This window comes from Mesitornis unicolor, unplaced genomic scaffold (genome assembly GCF_000695765.1).
Source record: "Mesitornis unicolor isolate BGI_N332 unplaced genomic scaffold, ASM69576v1 scaffold34, whole genome shotgun sequence".
NCBI classification, from domain to species: domain Eukaryota; kingdom Metazoa; phylum Chordata; class Aves; order Mesitornithiformes; family Mesitornithidae; genus Mesitornis; species Mesitornis unicolor.
This window is the reverse complement of record NW_010177812.1, coordinates 28548-47538: the sequence shown is the minus strand read 5'-3', so window position 1 is coordinate 47538 and position 18991 is coordinate 28548. Positions and strand designations below refer to the sequence as shown.

General features: G+C 45.2%; 1 protein-coding gene across 1 annotated transcript in view; it reads right to left on the bottom strand.

Moving 5' to 3' along the window:
• LOC104538858 (brain-specific angiogenesis inhibitor 1-like) overlaps positions 1–18101 on the bottom strand; it is a 45173-nt gene extending 27072 nt beyond the window's left edge. The window contains exons 1-5 of the mRNA XM_010182214.1: positions 18074–18101; positions 16903–17061; positions 8527–8634; positions 2568–2732; positions 659–952 (exon numbers count right to left, since the gene is read on the bottom strand). Coding sequence (XP_010180516.1) covers positions 659–952; positions 2568–2732; positions 8527–8634; positions 16903–17061; positions 18074–18101 — 754 coding nt within the window. The remainder of the gene's footprint in view (positions 1–658; positions 953–2567; positions 2733–8526; positions 8635–16902; positions 17062–18073) is intronic.
• Between the last annotated feature and the right edge of the window lie 890 nt (positions 18102–18991).

Here is an 18991-nt window from a genome sequence, read left to right as displayed (position 1 = left end):
CTGGGAGAGGCGGGTGGGGAGTGTTGGGGAGCTCCCTTATGTTCAGATCATGTTCACCAGGAAACTCTGAGCTAAAATAATGGTGTCTCTGTGGTAAACCCAGGGCCAGTCTGGTTCAGGAGAAAGAAACCACAGAAGTGCAAGTGGATTTCCAGTGGGTAAAAGCCATTTCATCTCGAGGTTTCTTTCTGCTGTTTCAAAGCAAAACACAGGGAGTGGCATTTGGAAATGAAATCTAGGGACAAGGAAAAGGTACTTAAAGGGAAAAGGTACTTAAAGGTATGAAGATATGGTGTGGAAGGCTCTCAGGAGTCTCAGTCCACTTCACCACCCACAACAGCATCAAGTGCAGAGAAAACTTACATACATAATGAATCAATCCAAGTATATTGATAGCAAGTAAAACTGTTAATTCATTCCAGCATGACAACAAGCTCAGTGAGGAAAAATAACTTTAAACCATTCACTGGAGATAACAGGTGAGAAGCTTAAGATGATCTTGGAAATACTAGTGATAGCTGAGCCAATCCAAATTCAACCCATATAACATGTCCTATGAAAGTTATTATACAGGGAAAAATTTAACCTAAGACAATGCTGAGCTGAATAACCCCAGAAAGCACCTCTAGGTTACTCTTTCAGTGTTTCCTTTCCTCACAGAGGATCCTCTTCTGGACAGTGCAGACAGCTGAGACAGCTATGGACCCCCTCAAAGACCCATGTGTGGACATCTTCAGAGATGGGGAGACCTGCTGGAGGGAAGGCTTTGAATCTCTAACTGCCTTACCTGGGCAAAGTGCAATATTGCAGAACTTTGTTTGCTTCTCCGGGCCCTCGCAGGGGTTCCCACCAAATTGAGGAGGTTTGCATGTGCGGGTCCGATCCCTGTACCCTCTCCCACAAGTGGAAGAGCACAAGCTCCACGGAGACCACTCATCCCAGGTACCATGTACTGCAATCAAAGCATAAGAAGTAAATTTCCTTTCCAAAGGAGGTCTGGAGAAGTGAATAAGCCCACAGAGCACAACATCTTCCCACTCAGAATGAACAGCTGGTGAGAAGCAAGTGTGGGAAGGCCAAGAACAAATCGACCCAAAATATGTAAGAGGAATGTCACGTAAAATTTTTTATGATTTGGTACTGATACCAAGTGTCTGTTACTTTTTGGTCTATTTGAAATAAATCACAATGTACTTTTAATTGACCCTAAATTTTCAGATATATGAAAATAGACAAGAAAATAATAATACAATAGATAAAGGTCTTTTTTGAGCAAAAGATAGAGTTAGCTAGAGAGGAAAAAGAAAATCCACCACCCTTTGGGAAACAGCATCACCATCATATTGTCACTTCTTATCCTTATTTCCCTCCCTCAACACTTTCTCACACTGAATCATCAGAGGCTACAGCATTTTCAAGCTCTCAGAAAACCTGCAGTCTGGCTACTGATTGCTATCATATGTCAGTGACATCACGGGGGCAAAGCTAGGGAGATTTGGAGGAACAAAATGGAATGGACAACATGCTCCAACACTGCTCAGGCCATCACTGGTAACTCCTGGAATTAGACATCTAAAGCCTTCTAATCGAAATTAATCTAATATTCTCCAATCTTATCTAATCTGATCTGGCCAGGTTATTTATGGACGGTTAGTCACTGTAGTCTCTAGAGGCCAAATGTTACAAGAATGTACTGATCTCCTTAAGGGAATTCATCCCTTCCAGCTTTACTGGAGAAGCTAATGCAAAATCAATAATGCTTAAGAAAACAAAACCAAATAAAACCATACAAAAAAAAAAACCACAAAAAAACTCCAAACAAACCCCAAAGAGATACTTTTTCCATCTTTCTTCAGCGGCTAACAGTGACTGATCCACTGGTATCAGGAAAGGGGATTCCAACCTAATATTTTGTAATTGTCACCAGGTATCTTGCATGAAAAACAATAACTAGAGGACTAAATGGAGGAAAGAGCACAGGAAAACAGCTCGGTGATTTCACCATTGTAAGATTGATTCTGAACAATGATGTTGCCTATAAGGAGTTGTGAATAACACACCTAGTTTAATAGCATAATCCTTCAAAATAATGCCCAGGCTTCCCAGATTGTGCTTTTTCATCAAAATTATAGAAGAAGGAATATGAAAACAGAGATGATGGTTGGCTCAGTTCATAAATGTGCCAGCAGCCTGAGTTTTTCATGCTGATTTTGCAATGGTATGCTCAGTGTTGGCATCTGAGCAACTGCAAGTGTCATCTGGTGCTTCTCTTTCACAGTCTGCCCTATGCTTGGAAACACCCTAAAGGGCACATGCCTCTCAGATGTACTGTGTTCATTGCCTTTTGGTAACATCAAATTGTCCATACCATGCAAAACAAGCACCCATCTTATGGTGCTTGATCTAGCAAGGGTTTCTGTATGAGGCTTTAGAGTGAAAGAGAAGGAAGAGGAAACAGAAAACACCTCCCTTCAAGAAGATACCACAGTGGAGATACACCAGGCGATCAGTCCTCTGTGCATCTCCCTTCCCCTCCTGCCCATGCATACACAGAGCGCTCAGCCCACCTGGGCAGATGGCAGAGTTGTTGCACTGTCTCTGCTCCCGGAGAGGGCCACTACACTGAGTGCTGTAGGAAGACGACACACAGAACCTCGTCCTGGTCTGCCAGCCCTCCCCGCAGGTGGTTGAGCACACGCTCCACGGGGACCACTCTTCCGCTGCAGGGTCACCTGTTGGGGTTGGAGTAGAAGGTTAGGACGTGACATCCTTGGTACCTGGATCTCCAGGGCAGTGCTTCCCAGGTTGCACTTCACCAGTTGCTGGTGATCTGTGAAGCTGTGCAATGTGTCCCACATGTGGTGTGACAGCAAGGATGCAAGGGGATTTTTGAGAAAGTGTGAGGGTTGACAATGGGCTAGAAGTTTTCTGAGTTTATTGTGTAGAGCAGTAACACATACACACAAAAAAATGGGAAGGACACTGTGGAAGCATCAGGGCAATGGGCAGGGCAAGATCCACCATGGATAATGAGGTGGTGTAGCCACTGCAGAACCATGTGAGTTGGGGTATGTATCATCTGCTCAGAGATAGCACTAAGTAATTAACAGTGATCAGGCGGTGCTAATAAATGTGTCCATAAATTGAGCAGTTGTAAGGATTCAACTTCTTTCACTGCCTTCTCACAGCCCCTACCAATGCAGATTGGTAGTGGAGGAGCAGACAAAATAGAAGATGACAGTGCCTGAGAAGGACATTGGCTGAAGTAATCCCACAGAGCTTTCTCTTGTCATCTCCTTCACCTGTGGAGAAGAATTGCTTTGAGAACAAGATTCACTGTTCCTGGGCATCATACAGTCCCCATCAACTGCTTACCTGATGAGGCAGTATTGGAAAGGCAAATACAATCATCCCACTGAACAAGAGATGGTGGTGGAAAGGAATGAGACATATTTTCATTGTCATTAATATCTTTGCAGACACATAGTCATGCCAGGGGTGTTTCAGCCATGCCACAGCCTCCAGATAAATCACTAGAAGCGTGACACGGGCAGGGAAAGGACAGTTTTCCACAAGTTTCATAGGCATTAGTCTATCCTGGAGAAAATGCTTTTCCCTCCAGATGAAAACAAAAGCCTGCTCTGTTTCATTTAATTAATCTCTACATTGTTTAGGCTGTTAGATTTTAATGGATGACTAATAATTACACATGATAAACCTCAAACGCAGCATTTGGCATGTATAGCACACGGGCATATGGCACAAATAAACACCAACACATCTTTGAGGATGCATAATAGAGAGGCATACCCTTCTAGTAACAAGTTCTACAAAGCATCAGACTGCACCATGTCACGTCATAACCAGATGCATCTGGCAGGCTACGGATGGTATAAGTAAAATGATGGCGCTGGGTGCAGCAGCTAAGCATGACTTCAAGGGTTGTACAACACGGCACAGCCTGAACTGCACCCAGAACTTGGATGTATTTTCCAACACAACCATCCCATTCCCAAATAAAACGGGGCAGTAGATGCTGTATTGGATTGACTGACTACAGATTGGTATCTCAGCCTGCTTGCAGAGCAGTGTGGGTTATAAACCACCTGTGTGAAAGTCAGTGTCAGTACAGGAACTGTGATGGGGAATGTAAAGGTTGGAGACCACCAAACTGCTCAATAGTACCTCAGCTGACCTACTGCTATGCAAGTCTGACTTCTTCCTCAAGGTGATATATTTATTTACTGATGTCTTAAGGGGAGTTTTCTGCTTGCAGTGAAATTTTTTGCAGGATTTCAAGTGTTCATGGCTCTCATCAGTCTGCTCATTGGGATTGTTGGTAGTTGTCTGTGTTATTCATTATGTGTCATGCTTTTCAGCACATCTACTTTGAATGTTTCCAGTCATTCAGAGGCATTTGGTAGTTACAAGTATGCCCACTAATTGGAGGGTGGTGAATCAATATGTGCAGGCCTGTTGAAGGGGCAAAGTGTAGAGGAAGACCTGCCCTTGATGCAAAGTGGACAAGCTTGCATTCCTTTTCTTTACTGGCTGGAGTCAAAAAGAGGTGTAGGTAAGAATGAGTCTTTCTCCACGTCATCTGTGCCACTGAAACAGTTATCATGAGCCGAAACTGCTTTTGTTCATTAAGCCAAAGTTGCTCAATACTGTTTCCCCTTGCTTTTGTGCTTTGTTTCATTAAGCTTCCCAGCTGATTGCAGTTAGATAGATGTTATGGACCATTGGTCTTTCTCTGGGATTTGTAGGAGATAGCGTGCATTTTGAGGCCTTGAGGCTTCAAGAAAACATCACTCCCATATGCAGTTTCTCATGCATTATATCTGCTGGTATACTAGCACTTCCATGGTAATTTTGCTGACTTTCCATAAGGAACTCAACTGGTTTTGCCAGAACGACAGTCCTGTGGTACTCTGAGTTCACTGCCAAAAAGTTGCCTTTTAGGTACGATCATTTCAGCATTTGTCATCGAGAGTGGCCCAGACTCCAGGAGACCCTCTTAGGCCCACAGATCCCAACCATTCCTCCTACCTAGCCTGCTTGAATGCTGCACCAACAGATGATACCTTTGATTGCTCAGAGAATCCCCTCCATTGACCTTGAACAACCTCCCCAGTACTGCACCCAGCAGCATCAAGACCCTCAGTGGCAGGGAGCTGGAATTTTTTGGTAGTTAAGTTTTGCCAGTTTGTGCCCAAAAGTCTTTCTGAGAGGCCAAAGGTGGGACAGGGGAAACCTGCAGAGACACAATGGCCTCCTCCATCATCATGGCTTCAAGAGCCTACCATGCCACCACCTCCCCACTCAGACCTGACTGTGGTTTTGCAATCTCCATATTCAGACAAGAGTTACTGTGTCACTAGATGAGTGAATGGCATCTTTGAACCAAATTTAACCTCTTCTGCCTCTTTTTCCATCTTTATTATTTTTGGTCTTTGCCTTTTCAGAGTAGAAATACCTATGATTAGAGGTAAGTCTCCCCAGTCATCATCTCTCACATTGCACCGATCCCTGGCTTTTAAATTCATAACATAGTTTATTTTGGTTGGTTTATTTGCTGGTTACTCCTTTGGGTTTGGTGTAATTTTGAACTAAGTAATTAATCTCAGGCTACCAGGGCACTATGTCCAGTCTAGTCTCAAACCTTGCAGAAATTCAACTGATTTTCAAACCATGCCAGACCCAGTTCTGAGATGTTCTCAGGCATCAGGATAAGCTCTCGTTCTCCATCCAAGAGAAGCAGAATATTGCCCATGGCCAAAACTACAGGTGAGAAGAATTTCTGCACCTCTGTGGGTCAGACTGCAGCAAATACAAATTACTAGATGCAATATCTTCCAATTATTTATTTGAGAAGTGGATTCTGGCTCTGCTTTTAGCTACAAGAGCAAGAAGTCTACCATGCTCATTGAGTTTGAAAGCCCCCTAGTACAGCTAAATACTGTCATATAATTAGACCAGTCAGAGATGCGCTGCACCAAATTGGTCTTCACCCTGCCAGAGTACAAGGGGTTATGCAACACCCTCCATCATGACTGGTGCCTGTAGGTAGATGTGTCTGCATGATTGACCTTTGATTAGTCCTGTGATGTTCCAGGATACCTTGATGATTAACAGGAGTGTCCCAAAGGAGTGTTCCCACTGCAGGTGGGAATATGGCCCTTTGCAGGACTTACTACTCCCACCGGGCCAGCTGCAGCATCTCTGCTGCATCTCTGCTGCATCTCTGCTGCAGCTGGAGAGGGCCCAGCAGGTGCTGAAGAAGGAGATACACTGGGCATCACTCCGTGGAGATGTAGCAATGCAATCCAGGATTCTTTCCAGCTCCTGGCCAGCCCTCAGAGTAACTGAGCTCGCTTTACAGAGAGCTCAGCTGGCTGAAGGGTTCCCATCAGTGCCTGCAGCTTCACCATGATGCTTCCTCCCTTGGCGCTAATGAAGCGGCACATTGCTGTCAACCCTCTGCCAGGCTCCCTTTTTTTTTTGGTGTTGTCTGTCAATCTGACATCTCACTACGTGTGAGACACTTATTTGCTCACATCCTGCTGCTGGCACTCCTGAAAGCAGTCTGTGGGCTGAGCTGGGAGGGCCCATGCCAGGGACCTACTGGGCTGGATCTTGCTCCTATGCTATTGCTGGAAAAGACTCGCAGGCAGCCAGTGGCAACACAGCTGAGAGCACAACTCTGCCAGAGCCTATGTGCCAACAAGACCTGGACATCAGAGCTGGCGAGGGTGGGTAGGAGAAAATACTGGCCTTCAACAGGGCTCGACCATCTCCTTATCTCTAGTGTTTATAGCTGGCATCAGTTATTTTCCTTTGTATTTCATATTTTTCTAGGTCTTGAGTGGATGTGAAATGGCTTATCCCATACAAACTGTGTTGAGTGCTAAGGAAGACTTGTGCTTTGCCTTGGTATCACCAGCTAAAGACTCCTTCTAAAGCCCTTCCTGGGCTGTACCCTCTTCCCAGTCTTTACATCTCCCCCATTCTGACTTCTTTGAACAACTTGGCTTCAGTTGCTGCTCCTTGGACAGTGGCAGAGATGTGGCAAGCTTGGAGCAGGACAACACGCATCTCCCGGCCCATGCTACGCTCAGGGATACTGCAGCCCAAGTCAGCCATGCTACAACAGGGGCTGTGATGGCAGGGAGTTAATGGAGAAGTCACTGAACCCAGATGCAGTATGCAGCTGCACATCAGGATGAAATACCAAGCTTATAAACCTGATGGCTCAGCTGCAGGCTGGAATAAAGTGCCAGGAAAGCACCTGGGAGCAGGCAGAGTAGGAAAAAGAGGGGGCATCACAGGATGTGCCTTGGAGTGCTTTCTCTTCCTCTGCATTTGGGGACGTGTCACTGAGAGACTGAGCTCAGTTTCACCAGGTTACAGCATTGCAAATGTCCTCCCTCTCTTGCAGCCTTTTGCTAGCTGCCACTGACTCTGCATCTCCCACTGGAGGAAGCAAACTCAGTACAGGGTGGCAAGGGAATTCAGACCGTCCCCTGCCTTGTGTTGAAAGCCACAGGCCCAGCCATTGCCCATCACTCCTAGAACCTCCATGCCATGGTGCTGCTTCCTGACACTGTTCACTGCTGCACACTGGCAAAGTTCTGCTGGGTTGGATGTAGCACAGCTAATTCACCCCAGAACATATCCCACTCTGCCTCTGCTTCACAGCTCTGGCTCTTCAAATCACCTGTCTGAAGCCTTTTTAGAGCACAAACTGTTTTCAAGGTCACTGAGCAATGATTTCAACCTGCAGTCAAGGTCAGCATGCCTTGCTTTGCCCAAGAGCCTGTGGTGTGTTGAGCTTCTGACAGAAAAAGCAGGTGTGAAGGGAGAGCAGAAAACCACTCCAGATTGGACCTGGCATAGATCTAGGGCCAATTCATTCCCATCTTCCCAGATCACACTCTCTGATATTACTATGTATTATTACCCTTCTATTGCAGGATAATGGAAGGTCCTGCTGCAGAACCTATCAGATACAAGTCCTCACACAGCACTGAAGACCCAGTGACAGAGGAAAGCACTCCTGCTTCCTCCCCATCACACCCTGCACACCTCTTCTTACAGTCAATAGGAAGGCATGCCATGGACATCAGCAAAGAGGCTGTATCACAGTAAGGTCAGCTTTGGCTTAATGAACCATGACTGTTTAGATAGTTCAGACAAAGCAGTGACTTAGAGGTAGGCAGGGTGATGAGAAGCGGTCTGTGAGAAGCATGGTCTGGTTAGGGCTTTCCATCTAACCCTTTTTACCTTCTCTGACTAATGGCAACAACACAAAACCTTGTAGGGCAAGGGGGCAGGAACAGAGTGATGACCATTTGGTCAGTGTGTGACTGTTGGATAAGCCCACACTAACCTGGAGAGAAAAGCGTTGGTTATCTGGGTCATTGAAACAGCAAAGCGAGTCAATGTAGTCAGCCCAGCCCAGCTGGGAATTGCAGTGACCAGACAGTGTGCCAGCTCCAGAGGCTGTTGTGGTAGGTCAGAGCTTACCTATTTGAGGTGCAGGGTACCCGTAGTGCTGCAGTTCGTCAGTGTCCTCTCGCTTTCTGTTATCTGTGGACCTCAGCGATTGGCTTCTGGAATTATAGCGTCCATTGGCTATGGCAAGGTAATGGGTCATGTAAATACACCTTGGTTCACTCTGCAAGATCTTTCACTACAAAGGTTACATGTATAAACAACAGCGACCTGCAACATTCAGTTGACACGACCGCCTACTTTCCAACCCCAGCACCCCTGGCCACCAGCAGTCCCCATGGCTTTAGCACTGAGCCAGCCTGAAAGACGCGGTCTGACCAGCAGTTTAACCTCGTTTGTCAGCGAGACTTGGGACCATGTGAAATATGATCCCTTATGTCTGGACTGTAATCAATCTCAATGGTTTTCTAGGGTGTCTGTACTTGTTGTAGTTGTGGAGTATTTAGCCTTTTCAAATGCACTGAAAATGAATCCCACCATCCCTAGAAGTGTTTTGAGATCTATGGTGATGACTGGCAGTATTTTTTTGGTGGAAAACTCTGCCTTGCAAACAACACCTACTTAGCAATGCCCTGTAGAGTAACCAGAAAATGCTGACTGGAGCAGGCAGGTGAGGGCAGGTGAAAAGGAAAAGGATAGCTCAAAAGGATATCTCCTTCACAGACTCTGCTCTACCACCAGCAACAAGGAGAGATGAAGGTCTGGTATCAATGAAGTGACTTATGTGACAACAAAGCTATGGCTGGGCACCTTTCTGACTCAGATGAAAGAGCAAAGCTCCTGATCCCTGTGTTCTAACTGAAAATCTTCCACTGAAGACCATGTTGTTGAGATCAGGAGGTAAATAATGCATCCATTGTAAAGAAAAGTAATTTAACTGCTGCCCGACAGCTAGCACTCCTGTTCCTTCCAAACCCACACTTCTGTCAGCTTTGCAATTGCATCCCATGTGGATCAGCCCTGAATTTGCTAAAAGGGAAACTAAAATTTCAGTTCTCCATGGTATTTGGCATGTTGCAACCCTGACACATGCCTTCCCTAGTAAACAGAGAAACAACCAAGCAATAGCAACCAAATCACTCCCACCAGTAAATCAGGAGATATCAGCTGACTCCACTGGAGTCATGAGGACTATTAAAGAGCAGAGCTGTGCCTGAGTAATTTGTGATCTGGCAACCAATTTGTTTCCAGACAGCAAGTACCAAAGGATCTTTTTCCCCAAGGAGGTAAAACAGTCAGATATCTTTTCAAGAAGTACAAATTGCCAAGAGATGAAATGGTGACAAATTTGATCCCAGCACCCCGAGAAAATTAATAGAGGTTAATGAAGCTTCAGTGGGGTGGCAGGAGTCTTTATTGCCATCCAAAAAGGGAAAGAAAATGAGGGAGAAGAATGATTCAGAGAGTCCCTGCCAGGAGCCAGATTTTATATTAAGCAACTTCATTCATGAAGAGTCCCATCTAGGTTTTGTAATTATATCATATCCCATTACTGTTGCCCAAGAACAGGACTTAAGGAACTTGAACTGGTCATACCAACTCCTCCAAACCCTCTTAGTACCAGCTGCTATCATCAAGGAAAGACACCAATAGCTTAACTAACTTCAGCACTACAAACATCCTGATACATGCATACATCTTGTTTCTGTCTGGCTCTTTACTGGAATAGAAGGGGCCCAAATCTTATGTTTTTATTAGCTAAGAAGTCATGTGACTCTCCTGTGTGATTCAGTTTTTTAAAAATGCCCATCACTAACTAGCTTTCCAATATCCAGTGTCTTGAGTTTGCTTAGAAGACAAGTTGAATTAGCCCCATATTTGGGACACATCACAAACCCTGCTCCAATCCCAGCACCCGTGGCTGGTTATATCCGTGGACTTTCATCTGCTCTGATTTAAGTCCTCTTCATGAAAGCATACAAACCACAGAAATACGCAAAATCTCCATCTGCAGTAAGTATCATACAGTTCCCAGAGACTTGTTTAGGCTGGCAGGAGAAAAAGGGGTTGGGCAACAAGGGGTACATGTGGAGCTTGGATGGCTTTGTCAGCTGCCCAGAGCAAGAAAGGTGACAAGGAAAACCTGGGACTGAATATCCCAGAAGCAGCCAGTGAGCATGCATGGATGGATGGACAGAGAGATAGGAGGCAGGACAGAAGGAAGGACAGATAAAAGAGAAAAATAAAAGCTTTAAATGCAACCCTGGCACCTTAGACCTCCTCTCACCAGTTTGGGCACCTGACATCTCCTAATGACTGACCCTAGTCTCAAAGGAGCTGCATGATTCGTTTGCTTCCTGAAAGATATGACAAGCCTGGGCTGTTATTGCTCATCCTAATTAAGGGCAATCAGGTCTAATGGCTTAATGCGTGACCCTTCCAGCTTCCCCCAAGTTTTCCCCAGCCTCCAGACTTAGGTTGGAGTTACTCTACCACAGCAGGCAGGCTATATCCCCTTTGGAAAGGGTATGGCAAAGATGCAGATCCGTGCCCATTTAACACAGAGCATGGCTTAGATTTAACCTGGACCGTTCTCTTGAATACATGCAAAAATCAACCATGGTTCTGAACAAAGCAAGGAGAAGCCAGGTCCCTTATGCACAAGGCAAAGTTGGTGCAAATGAAGATTTTCTGTGAGTCTTATGCACCTCAACTTTATGGGGTGGAGGGGACAAAGTAAAAGCAGTGGGGAACTGGTTGGATTTCAGGAGCCTGCTTCCCACAACAGGGTTAGTGGAGAGGAATAATGTCAGGATCAAAGGAAGGCTAAGACTTGATTTAGATCCCAGCTGTAAAAATGCCATGAGTACGGCACATTGCTGAAATACCCAGCACCTTGAAGGAGCCAGCACAAAGGCTAGAGGAATAATGCCCTTGGAGGGAACATGGAGATGTTTCAATTGCAAATAAAGGCAAGCAGGTGAGATTTTGAAAGAACATAGTTCAAATGTGGATGGGGAGGATGATCTTGCAATATTGGTATTGGTGAGAAGAGGAAGCAGGTGACCAACACTTCTAATGAGAACTTATAATGTGCCAGACACCACCTTGAAACACAACCAAGGGAAAAAAATGAATGCAGAGACTTCGCAGTGTTGTGGGCCAAGGTTTTAACATCCAAATATGTCTGACCAGAGCTGCACACTCTTCCCTCTATACTTGTCCCCCAAACAGAAGAGGCAAATAAAACAGCAGGTTCATGAAAATCATCCAGGCAAGCTGGGGTGGTGGGAATGAGAGAACAGACCAAAGCAACGAGTGGAAAGGGATGATTAAAAAAACACATTGAAATTGAGTAAATGTATCTCACTGCAGCAACACTGAAGGTGACAATGTTGGCTGTGGAGTTTTTGGGGCATCCAGCAGCTGCTAAAGAAGTAAAACTGAGAAGCGCAGAATCACTAACAACCCCTAAAACCCAAGATCTTAGCAAATGTAGGTGAGGGTCATTTTGGAGGCCACTGGATACATGGCAGTTGCACCAGCTAAGGAAATGGTCCAAAGCATTTGGGTTTGAACATCTGAGACCTGTGGAAATGTCACTGGGTGAGATATGCGACTCTCAGATATGAAATGCCTGAACAACCATTAAAAGGGAGACAGGGTGAAATGTCAGCAGGTACCTGTAGGACAAGGTGCTCTTCCAGCTTGCAATGGATTCTAGCCTCATCTGTGAAGAATGAAGATGCTCTTATACATACATAGGATATTTCAGCTTGGTGGTTGCAGAAAAGAAAGGCTATTTTTAATGAAAATCTGGGGCAGTAGAGAATGAGACTGAAGCTCAGTCTTTTGTATGTCATGTATAAACGCATTTCTTCACACCACTAAGAGTTACGCAACTGAAGGGCTAGATAAAGAACATGCTTGATGCTGGGAATCCGGCATGGATAGATGAGACTGCACTGCTGTCACATTTCTGCACCTGATGGCAGGATGTGACCACCCCTTTCTCAGCCTAGGGAAGATGTTATCTACCCAATCTGCATATTCATAAATGTCAGAGATGGTTTTGCGTTGCCTCTGCCAGATGGGATGGCAGGATTTCAGCTGGCTACTCTGCCGTTTTTCATTCCCCAGGAATAAATGCAGACTGCCTACGTCTATGATTGTTCTTGCATATCTTTGGCTCTGGTGAATTCCAGCACCAGGGTCAGGACCATGACATGCCCCTCTGGCTTGAATGTTATCCTGCCATGTTGCTCATCCAGCCTCCCTGCAAGGACCATCTGCATGCCAGGTTGTGAGCAACCAAAGCTTTTTGCACCCTGCAGTGAAGCGCGGCCACCGGAGCAGAGCGGGTGTCCCCTTCCATCCAAAGGGGGTGGACCTGGAAAGCTCCTCTGCAAACACTTGCCACTGCACTTGGGTTGGCTTTTTTTCCTCTCTCTATAAAACAGCAGCTCCTGGCCAAATCCAACAGATGGAGGAAATTTCCCCTGTCTGTGCTGAGAGAAGGATATCACCGGGTCCTTTGCCTCTAGCAACGAAAAATAAGAGTTACAACAAACACTGAATGTTGTCCTTCAGATTATGTCTCTTGAGCTGAAAAGCTGCCATGAAAAAAAGGCTCTGCCTAAGCCAAGCTGCTGTTTCCAGACAAAATTTCCTGTCCAATTTGGGATGAGCTTTCATTACAGATTTTCTTCAGTGTTTTACAGCTTTGGGTTTTGCCCATGGAGATATCTTACCTGGCTCACTTGCTATTGGGCTTGAGTATATATCCCTGGGGAAATTTAGCAAGATGAAGATCATTAATCAATAGACTCTATTAAAAGAAACAGCAGAGATGGTGGCCCAAGAAAGTGGAAAAACATAAAGCACACATACAAGAGGCACCTGTGGAGTCATTCAGCTGTCCCTGTGCAGTGATTTCAAACAACACGATGGCCTCCAGACAATGTGTTTAGACTCAGCTCTGGGAACCATGCAGCTATACCTATATTTCAGTGACCAAGCTGCCAGAAGTCATAACTCTTGGAAAGATTGAGAACCACCATTGCCACTGCTGCATACTGAAACCTGCTGAAGGTAAACCCAGAGCAGATCTGGGAAAAGAAGTATGGCAGGACCCAGAGAAGGCACGCATGGAGAAGGAGCTGTGTGACAAGAAATCCCTCTAGCACATTTGCCATGGCCAAGCCAAATAAAGCCAATGAAACCCTCACAGATCCTCCATGATAGTTCATGTCAGTAGCTTCAGGCAGCTGAGTGGCAGCACTCAAAGTTGTTCCCACTGGGAACCTGCCTCAGATGTCGTATCAGTCCAAGACCTCTCCCTGCTGCTGGATTTCCAAATAAACAGCTGAAACACTCTTGCTAATCACTCATCAGCTTATGAACCACTTTAGCAAAAGTAAGGAAGAAGCTAAAGAAAAGAGATCGTTTTACCATTTCGAAGGTGGTGGTGATTTTACTTTCAGTGATGGTATTAGTTTCCTTGGACAAGTTTCAGTTTACGCCCACGGCAAAGAGAAAAATATCAGAATGTTCTTCCCTGTTTTGTTTTGCTGTTTTATCAGGATTATAGGTGGCCCTGTGGTCAAGGAAAAGAGTGCTTTTTTCCTGTTCATTTTCCACTGAAAAATTAAGGTGTCAGCTACTCCACAATACTGTAAGAGCTAGTCAGTTATTATTACAAGCTAGTGAAATGCTGCCCAGTTAAGGATAAAAATGTTCTTCTGTCCTGTTCTCCTTTTCCTCTTTTTCTTTTTTTTTTCCTTTAAATTTAGAAAAATGAATTAAAATCTATTTAACTGTAACATATAATGAACACTTGGGAAAATAACAGTTCAAGTGGAAGAATGAACATCCTACTCATCCCTAACAAATCTATGAGCAAAAGTCAATGAAAATAACAGTGACATATTTAAAATAGGATTTATATTCTACTTCTAAATCCTCTCAGGTTTTAGTATAGATCATAGCGAAGAGAAGGAAAGGATATGTGCAAAAAAATTAAAAGCCCTTCCTGGGTAAATGCACCTCTCTTGAGCATAACTGTAAAGGTAACAAAGATTCATTGAGAAGTGAGATCAGACCCAAATGCACAGCTTTGGTAGATATGAAGAGATACAGGTTTATCCTGAGGTAGGACATAGACCTCGAGATGTGCATGGGCAAGTATTTGTGAAAGATTAATTGTTCCCTCAAATGCTTTCCAGCATGAAAGCATCACAACGTGGCTCAGCAGTTTGCAAAGAGGCCCTTGGGAAAATTAATCAGAATTAACTTATTTATTTCAAAGGGATAAATCAATTTGTGCTGCTCTACTCTGTGGGTGTACTCTTTTTCCAAACTAGAGCCTTCCACTTAGTTCCCGAATAAGCTCAGCTGAACCAACCGTGCTGCAATTTGGAGCAGGGGTTGACTTGGTATATAATGGGAAGAGGTCAGGGAGTCAAATGAAATCATTTATTGAATCATAGCCCCCTGGAGCACAATCAGGTTTTTCTGGACTTAGAATGAGGTTTGTTGAATGTTGTGTTCTGGAAAAGACGAGTGAGTAAATAGTGAGTAAAGAGCGTCTCAACCTTCACTGCTGTGCTCTGTGAAATGAGCGGAGCTGGAAACCCAGCCCAGACTTCAAGGTTCCACAGTTGCCCACCATCCCACTTCATCCCTCCTTACCACACCAATCTCAGAAGACTGAACATGAAGATGACCAAAGTTTGACCCCTGTGGGAGAGTAAGGGAAGATGTTCTGCCCCTTGCTCTGTGGTAGTGAGGCTGGACCTGGAAAACAGTGTCCAGTTCACTCCCTCCTCTATTCTCCAGTTCAAGAGGGATGTGAAGGAATCAAACAAGTCCCATAGAGGCATTTGAAGATGGCTAGCGATGGGGATAGATATCCTGCATAAAGAGCCTGGGAAGCTGGGTCCCTACTTTATTTGTCCAGCACAGGAGGGACACTTTAAGGAGTTTTTTGCCTGTTGTCCTATGTGCCCCCATGTTCAAAGAATGGCCACATTTGCAGGTCCCCCTCTACCCATCCACAATGCCATCTCTGTTTTCTTCTTCTTGACAGCACCGTCAGTTGAGACCCTTCCTTCAGCTCCATTCAGGTGCACTCAAGTCCCACTGCTGGACCCCCACTCAGATCCAGCTTCCAGGTCCCTGCCCACAGATAGATGCACTCTTACCCTCACTGCCTCAAGCCACAGCTGTGTTATGAGTCCAAAGTCACCAGTAAGCATTGGAGACATAGATTAAATTCCCCTAGTGTGGGCGAACCTCAGAGGAAAATTAGCAACAGTGAGTCAACGAGATGAAATTCAAGATATTAGAAGGTTTCATTTAAAAAAAAAGGGGCGGGAGGAAAGCCTAATTGTAACAAGATTTAAATTTATGGAAGTGGTAAAAAATGCATGAAATCATTTTAGCTCTTATTAGAGGAATATATTTATGTTCCTCTATTTGAACTTCTCCTTTATCAGGAAATACTTTCCTGCCTTTGAAGACAGTTGAACTTTCCCTAGTTATTTGACTAGTTGGAGGAGTTATTCAAACATTCTCTACTATGAATTTCAAATAAAAAGAAGGGAATAATTATAATCAGTTATTCACTTGTATTTATTTGGCTAAGCTGCCTCTGCTCTTGTTTTTTTCCTCTTCATCTCCCTTTCAACTCAGCTAACGCAAAAGAAGAACTGTAGAGGTAAGTGCCAGAGGTTTACCACCTCAACCCATCAATATCTGACTTCTGACTGGTGCTGACAATCTGTCCTCTGCTCTTTGAAGAAAAGGATCTGGAAAGAGGCTGCTTTACAGGAGAAGAGCAGAGCATCTGCTGAAGAATTTGCCTTGCTAAAGCCCTGAATTTTGTTTGTCTAATGGCCAGATCTTTCACTGCATCTTAGACTGTAGGCTTCATTTTGTAAAAGAAAGAGACAGTAACACTGTTCTTGACTGAGAAGGTGAACTAAGCCTAAAAGAAGCAAGATTAGCATCTCTCTTAGCTGCACAATTTATTTTTTTATTTGGGAGAGAGGCTCCAACTGCCAAAGGAATGCCTTTAATGGTGCGTATTTTGCCATTCGGAAGCAGAATTATCACCAGCATATGAATACCTGATGTAAGCCTGCTTATGGATTCCTATGGATTAACTCCTATTCTTTGGGGTAAAGGTCTGGATCTGCAGGTCTATGTGCTGGAAGACATGTGTCAACATGTGCGCGCGTGCATGCGTGACCACAAGATAGGCAGGGAAAGGCAGGGCCATGCACAGCCGAAGTTGCATGCTCCCCTGAGGTTGCCGCTCTGACACAGCCTGTCAACAGTTTCGCCGTGCCTCTAGAGCATCATTCATTATTTATGGCAATGAGGCCAAGCTCCTCCTGGGAAGGGTGACCCACTCGCGCGCGTGCAAGGGAACATGCCTCCACTTACTATTGCATGCCTTCCTATTGCACAGCCGTCCTTCCTCCAGGACTCCCTCGCAGACAAGACCTTCGTTGGGAAGGGGCTTGCAGGTGCGCATGCGGGTCTGCAGGCCTCCCCCGCAGTCCTTGGTACAGTCGCCCCAAGCCGACCATGGGTTCCAACCACCTGGGCAAAATCCAGAAAATCCCCGTCAGCTTCAGTGAGAGCCCAGCACCCAAGAAGGTGAGGAAACACTGGCCTGGCAAACTGTACAATGTACCCACTGCCAAACCCCAAAACTGGGATGTTTTTGAATGTCGTAGGACCAGACATCACAGGGTAGCCTAGAAAGTCAAGAGATAGGAGGAGAAGAGAGAAGAATTGTCTTTTCATTGAATTGTCTTCAGCTGTTCCCCATTTCTAAACAGGGACTTTGCTTTCCTGGAAAACCTGCCCCATTTCTAACTAGTCCAGCTCTTCCTGTGCTTGTTGCAGTAAAGAGGTCCCCTCCTCTGAGAAGACTCTGTTCCCTTTTTGTGGCCCGTTGGCTCCTAACCCCAGAAGGCACTTGCAAAAAAGCCACTTCAAGATACACAACTGGCATTGGTGAGGTTGTTTCTCCTCCCTCTTCCCTTACACAGACATACATGTGCAGTCAGTACAAGGGAGCTGGGAAGGGGTAGGTATCCTACCACCCACTTGTCCCAAAATGGACACTACTTTTCCCCACACTTCAGATACCACCAGCCACAGAGAGGCATCACTGTCAAGGATAGCTTTGGTAGGGTTGTTGTAGGTGGTTTTATGTCTTCTCTTCCCAGTCAGTTTCAATGCTGGTGTCAGCAACACACAGCTTTCCCTCTTCTACCACCAGCTACAGCCCTGCAGGCTGAAGGAGCCAGCAAGCCCCTTGCTGCAGGGATAACCCTGCCACTTGCAGAAGGGAAATATTGAGCCTCTTGCAGCCTTCTCCACCCTGCATCTTTCCAGCTTGCTGCCAAGAACAACTGGCCCTGGTGGGATGTCTGTAAATGTTGATGGCAGGATGGGAAGTGAAGACCATCTCAATCTGGCTTGCCACACACTATCCAAAGCCTTGCAGCAGGGCACTTGCAGGGACCCCAGAAAGGCTGGTTTTGTGTTATAAAAGGACAGCAAGGGATCATTCAGGCCCTTCAAGTGATGGATAAGCTCTCACATCTCTCTGTGTTTAGTTCAGGCCTCATCGTCCATATGCAGCAAGCCAAAATCTGCTTTACGATAGGTCTCTGCTTCTAACGACTAGTGACCACTTTGGCCACATCGTTTGCCCAACTTATGGAAAAGGCAGAGATGACCCTTCATTCCAGAAATTATGAATTTCAGATGGATGCTTTTCCTGCTGTGCATTCTCTCATTACCCAAAGCTACCCTTGGAGATGCTTCAGGTCCAAGAAATTCAGCCATGATCCATGGTCAGGCATAGATAAATATAATGAGCTAAAGATAGAGTTCTTTTAAAGACCGGAAACACTGGGAGAAAACCAAATGCTGCTTTGTAAAATAAAATTAAAATAAAACCCCTCTTCTTTTTCTCACCAAGGGTCAGAGATTTCAGAGATGCAAATGATCCATTTCAGCTGACCCATCTTCCCTGTATTGCTATTTATCAGGCAAAGGAGATCATAACTGCCGTCTAAGCTGTGGGCTCCACTGCTTCCTACACACCCTAAGCAGGACACTAACCCTGTCTGGAAAAAGAAAGGTCCTCAACAGACCAGTTAGATTTCAAGTCAGAATACAGAGGCATTACCAGCACCCCCCTTGCACAGGAATGGGCAGATACTCATCCACTTCCACACCATGAAGCTATGAGTTCACACTTTGCTACCACCAGCCTAGCTGTGCTTTAACTTTTGCTCCCAAGACAGAGTGAAAACAAACACATGCTCAGCAACATTCACACTGCTGAATGCAGTGGAAGCTGCTTACATATTAAAAATGAGAATAACACAGGAAAATAGAGCAGGATGGAAATGCATGCTAGTGAACCTGCCAGCAAGGTGCTCAGAGATCCTGGCAGCAGTGTGGAAGATGGAGTTGTTATTGGCATGCAATAAATATTTGACCTTGAAGA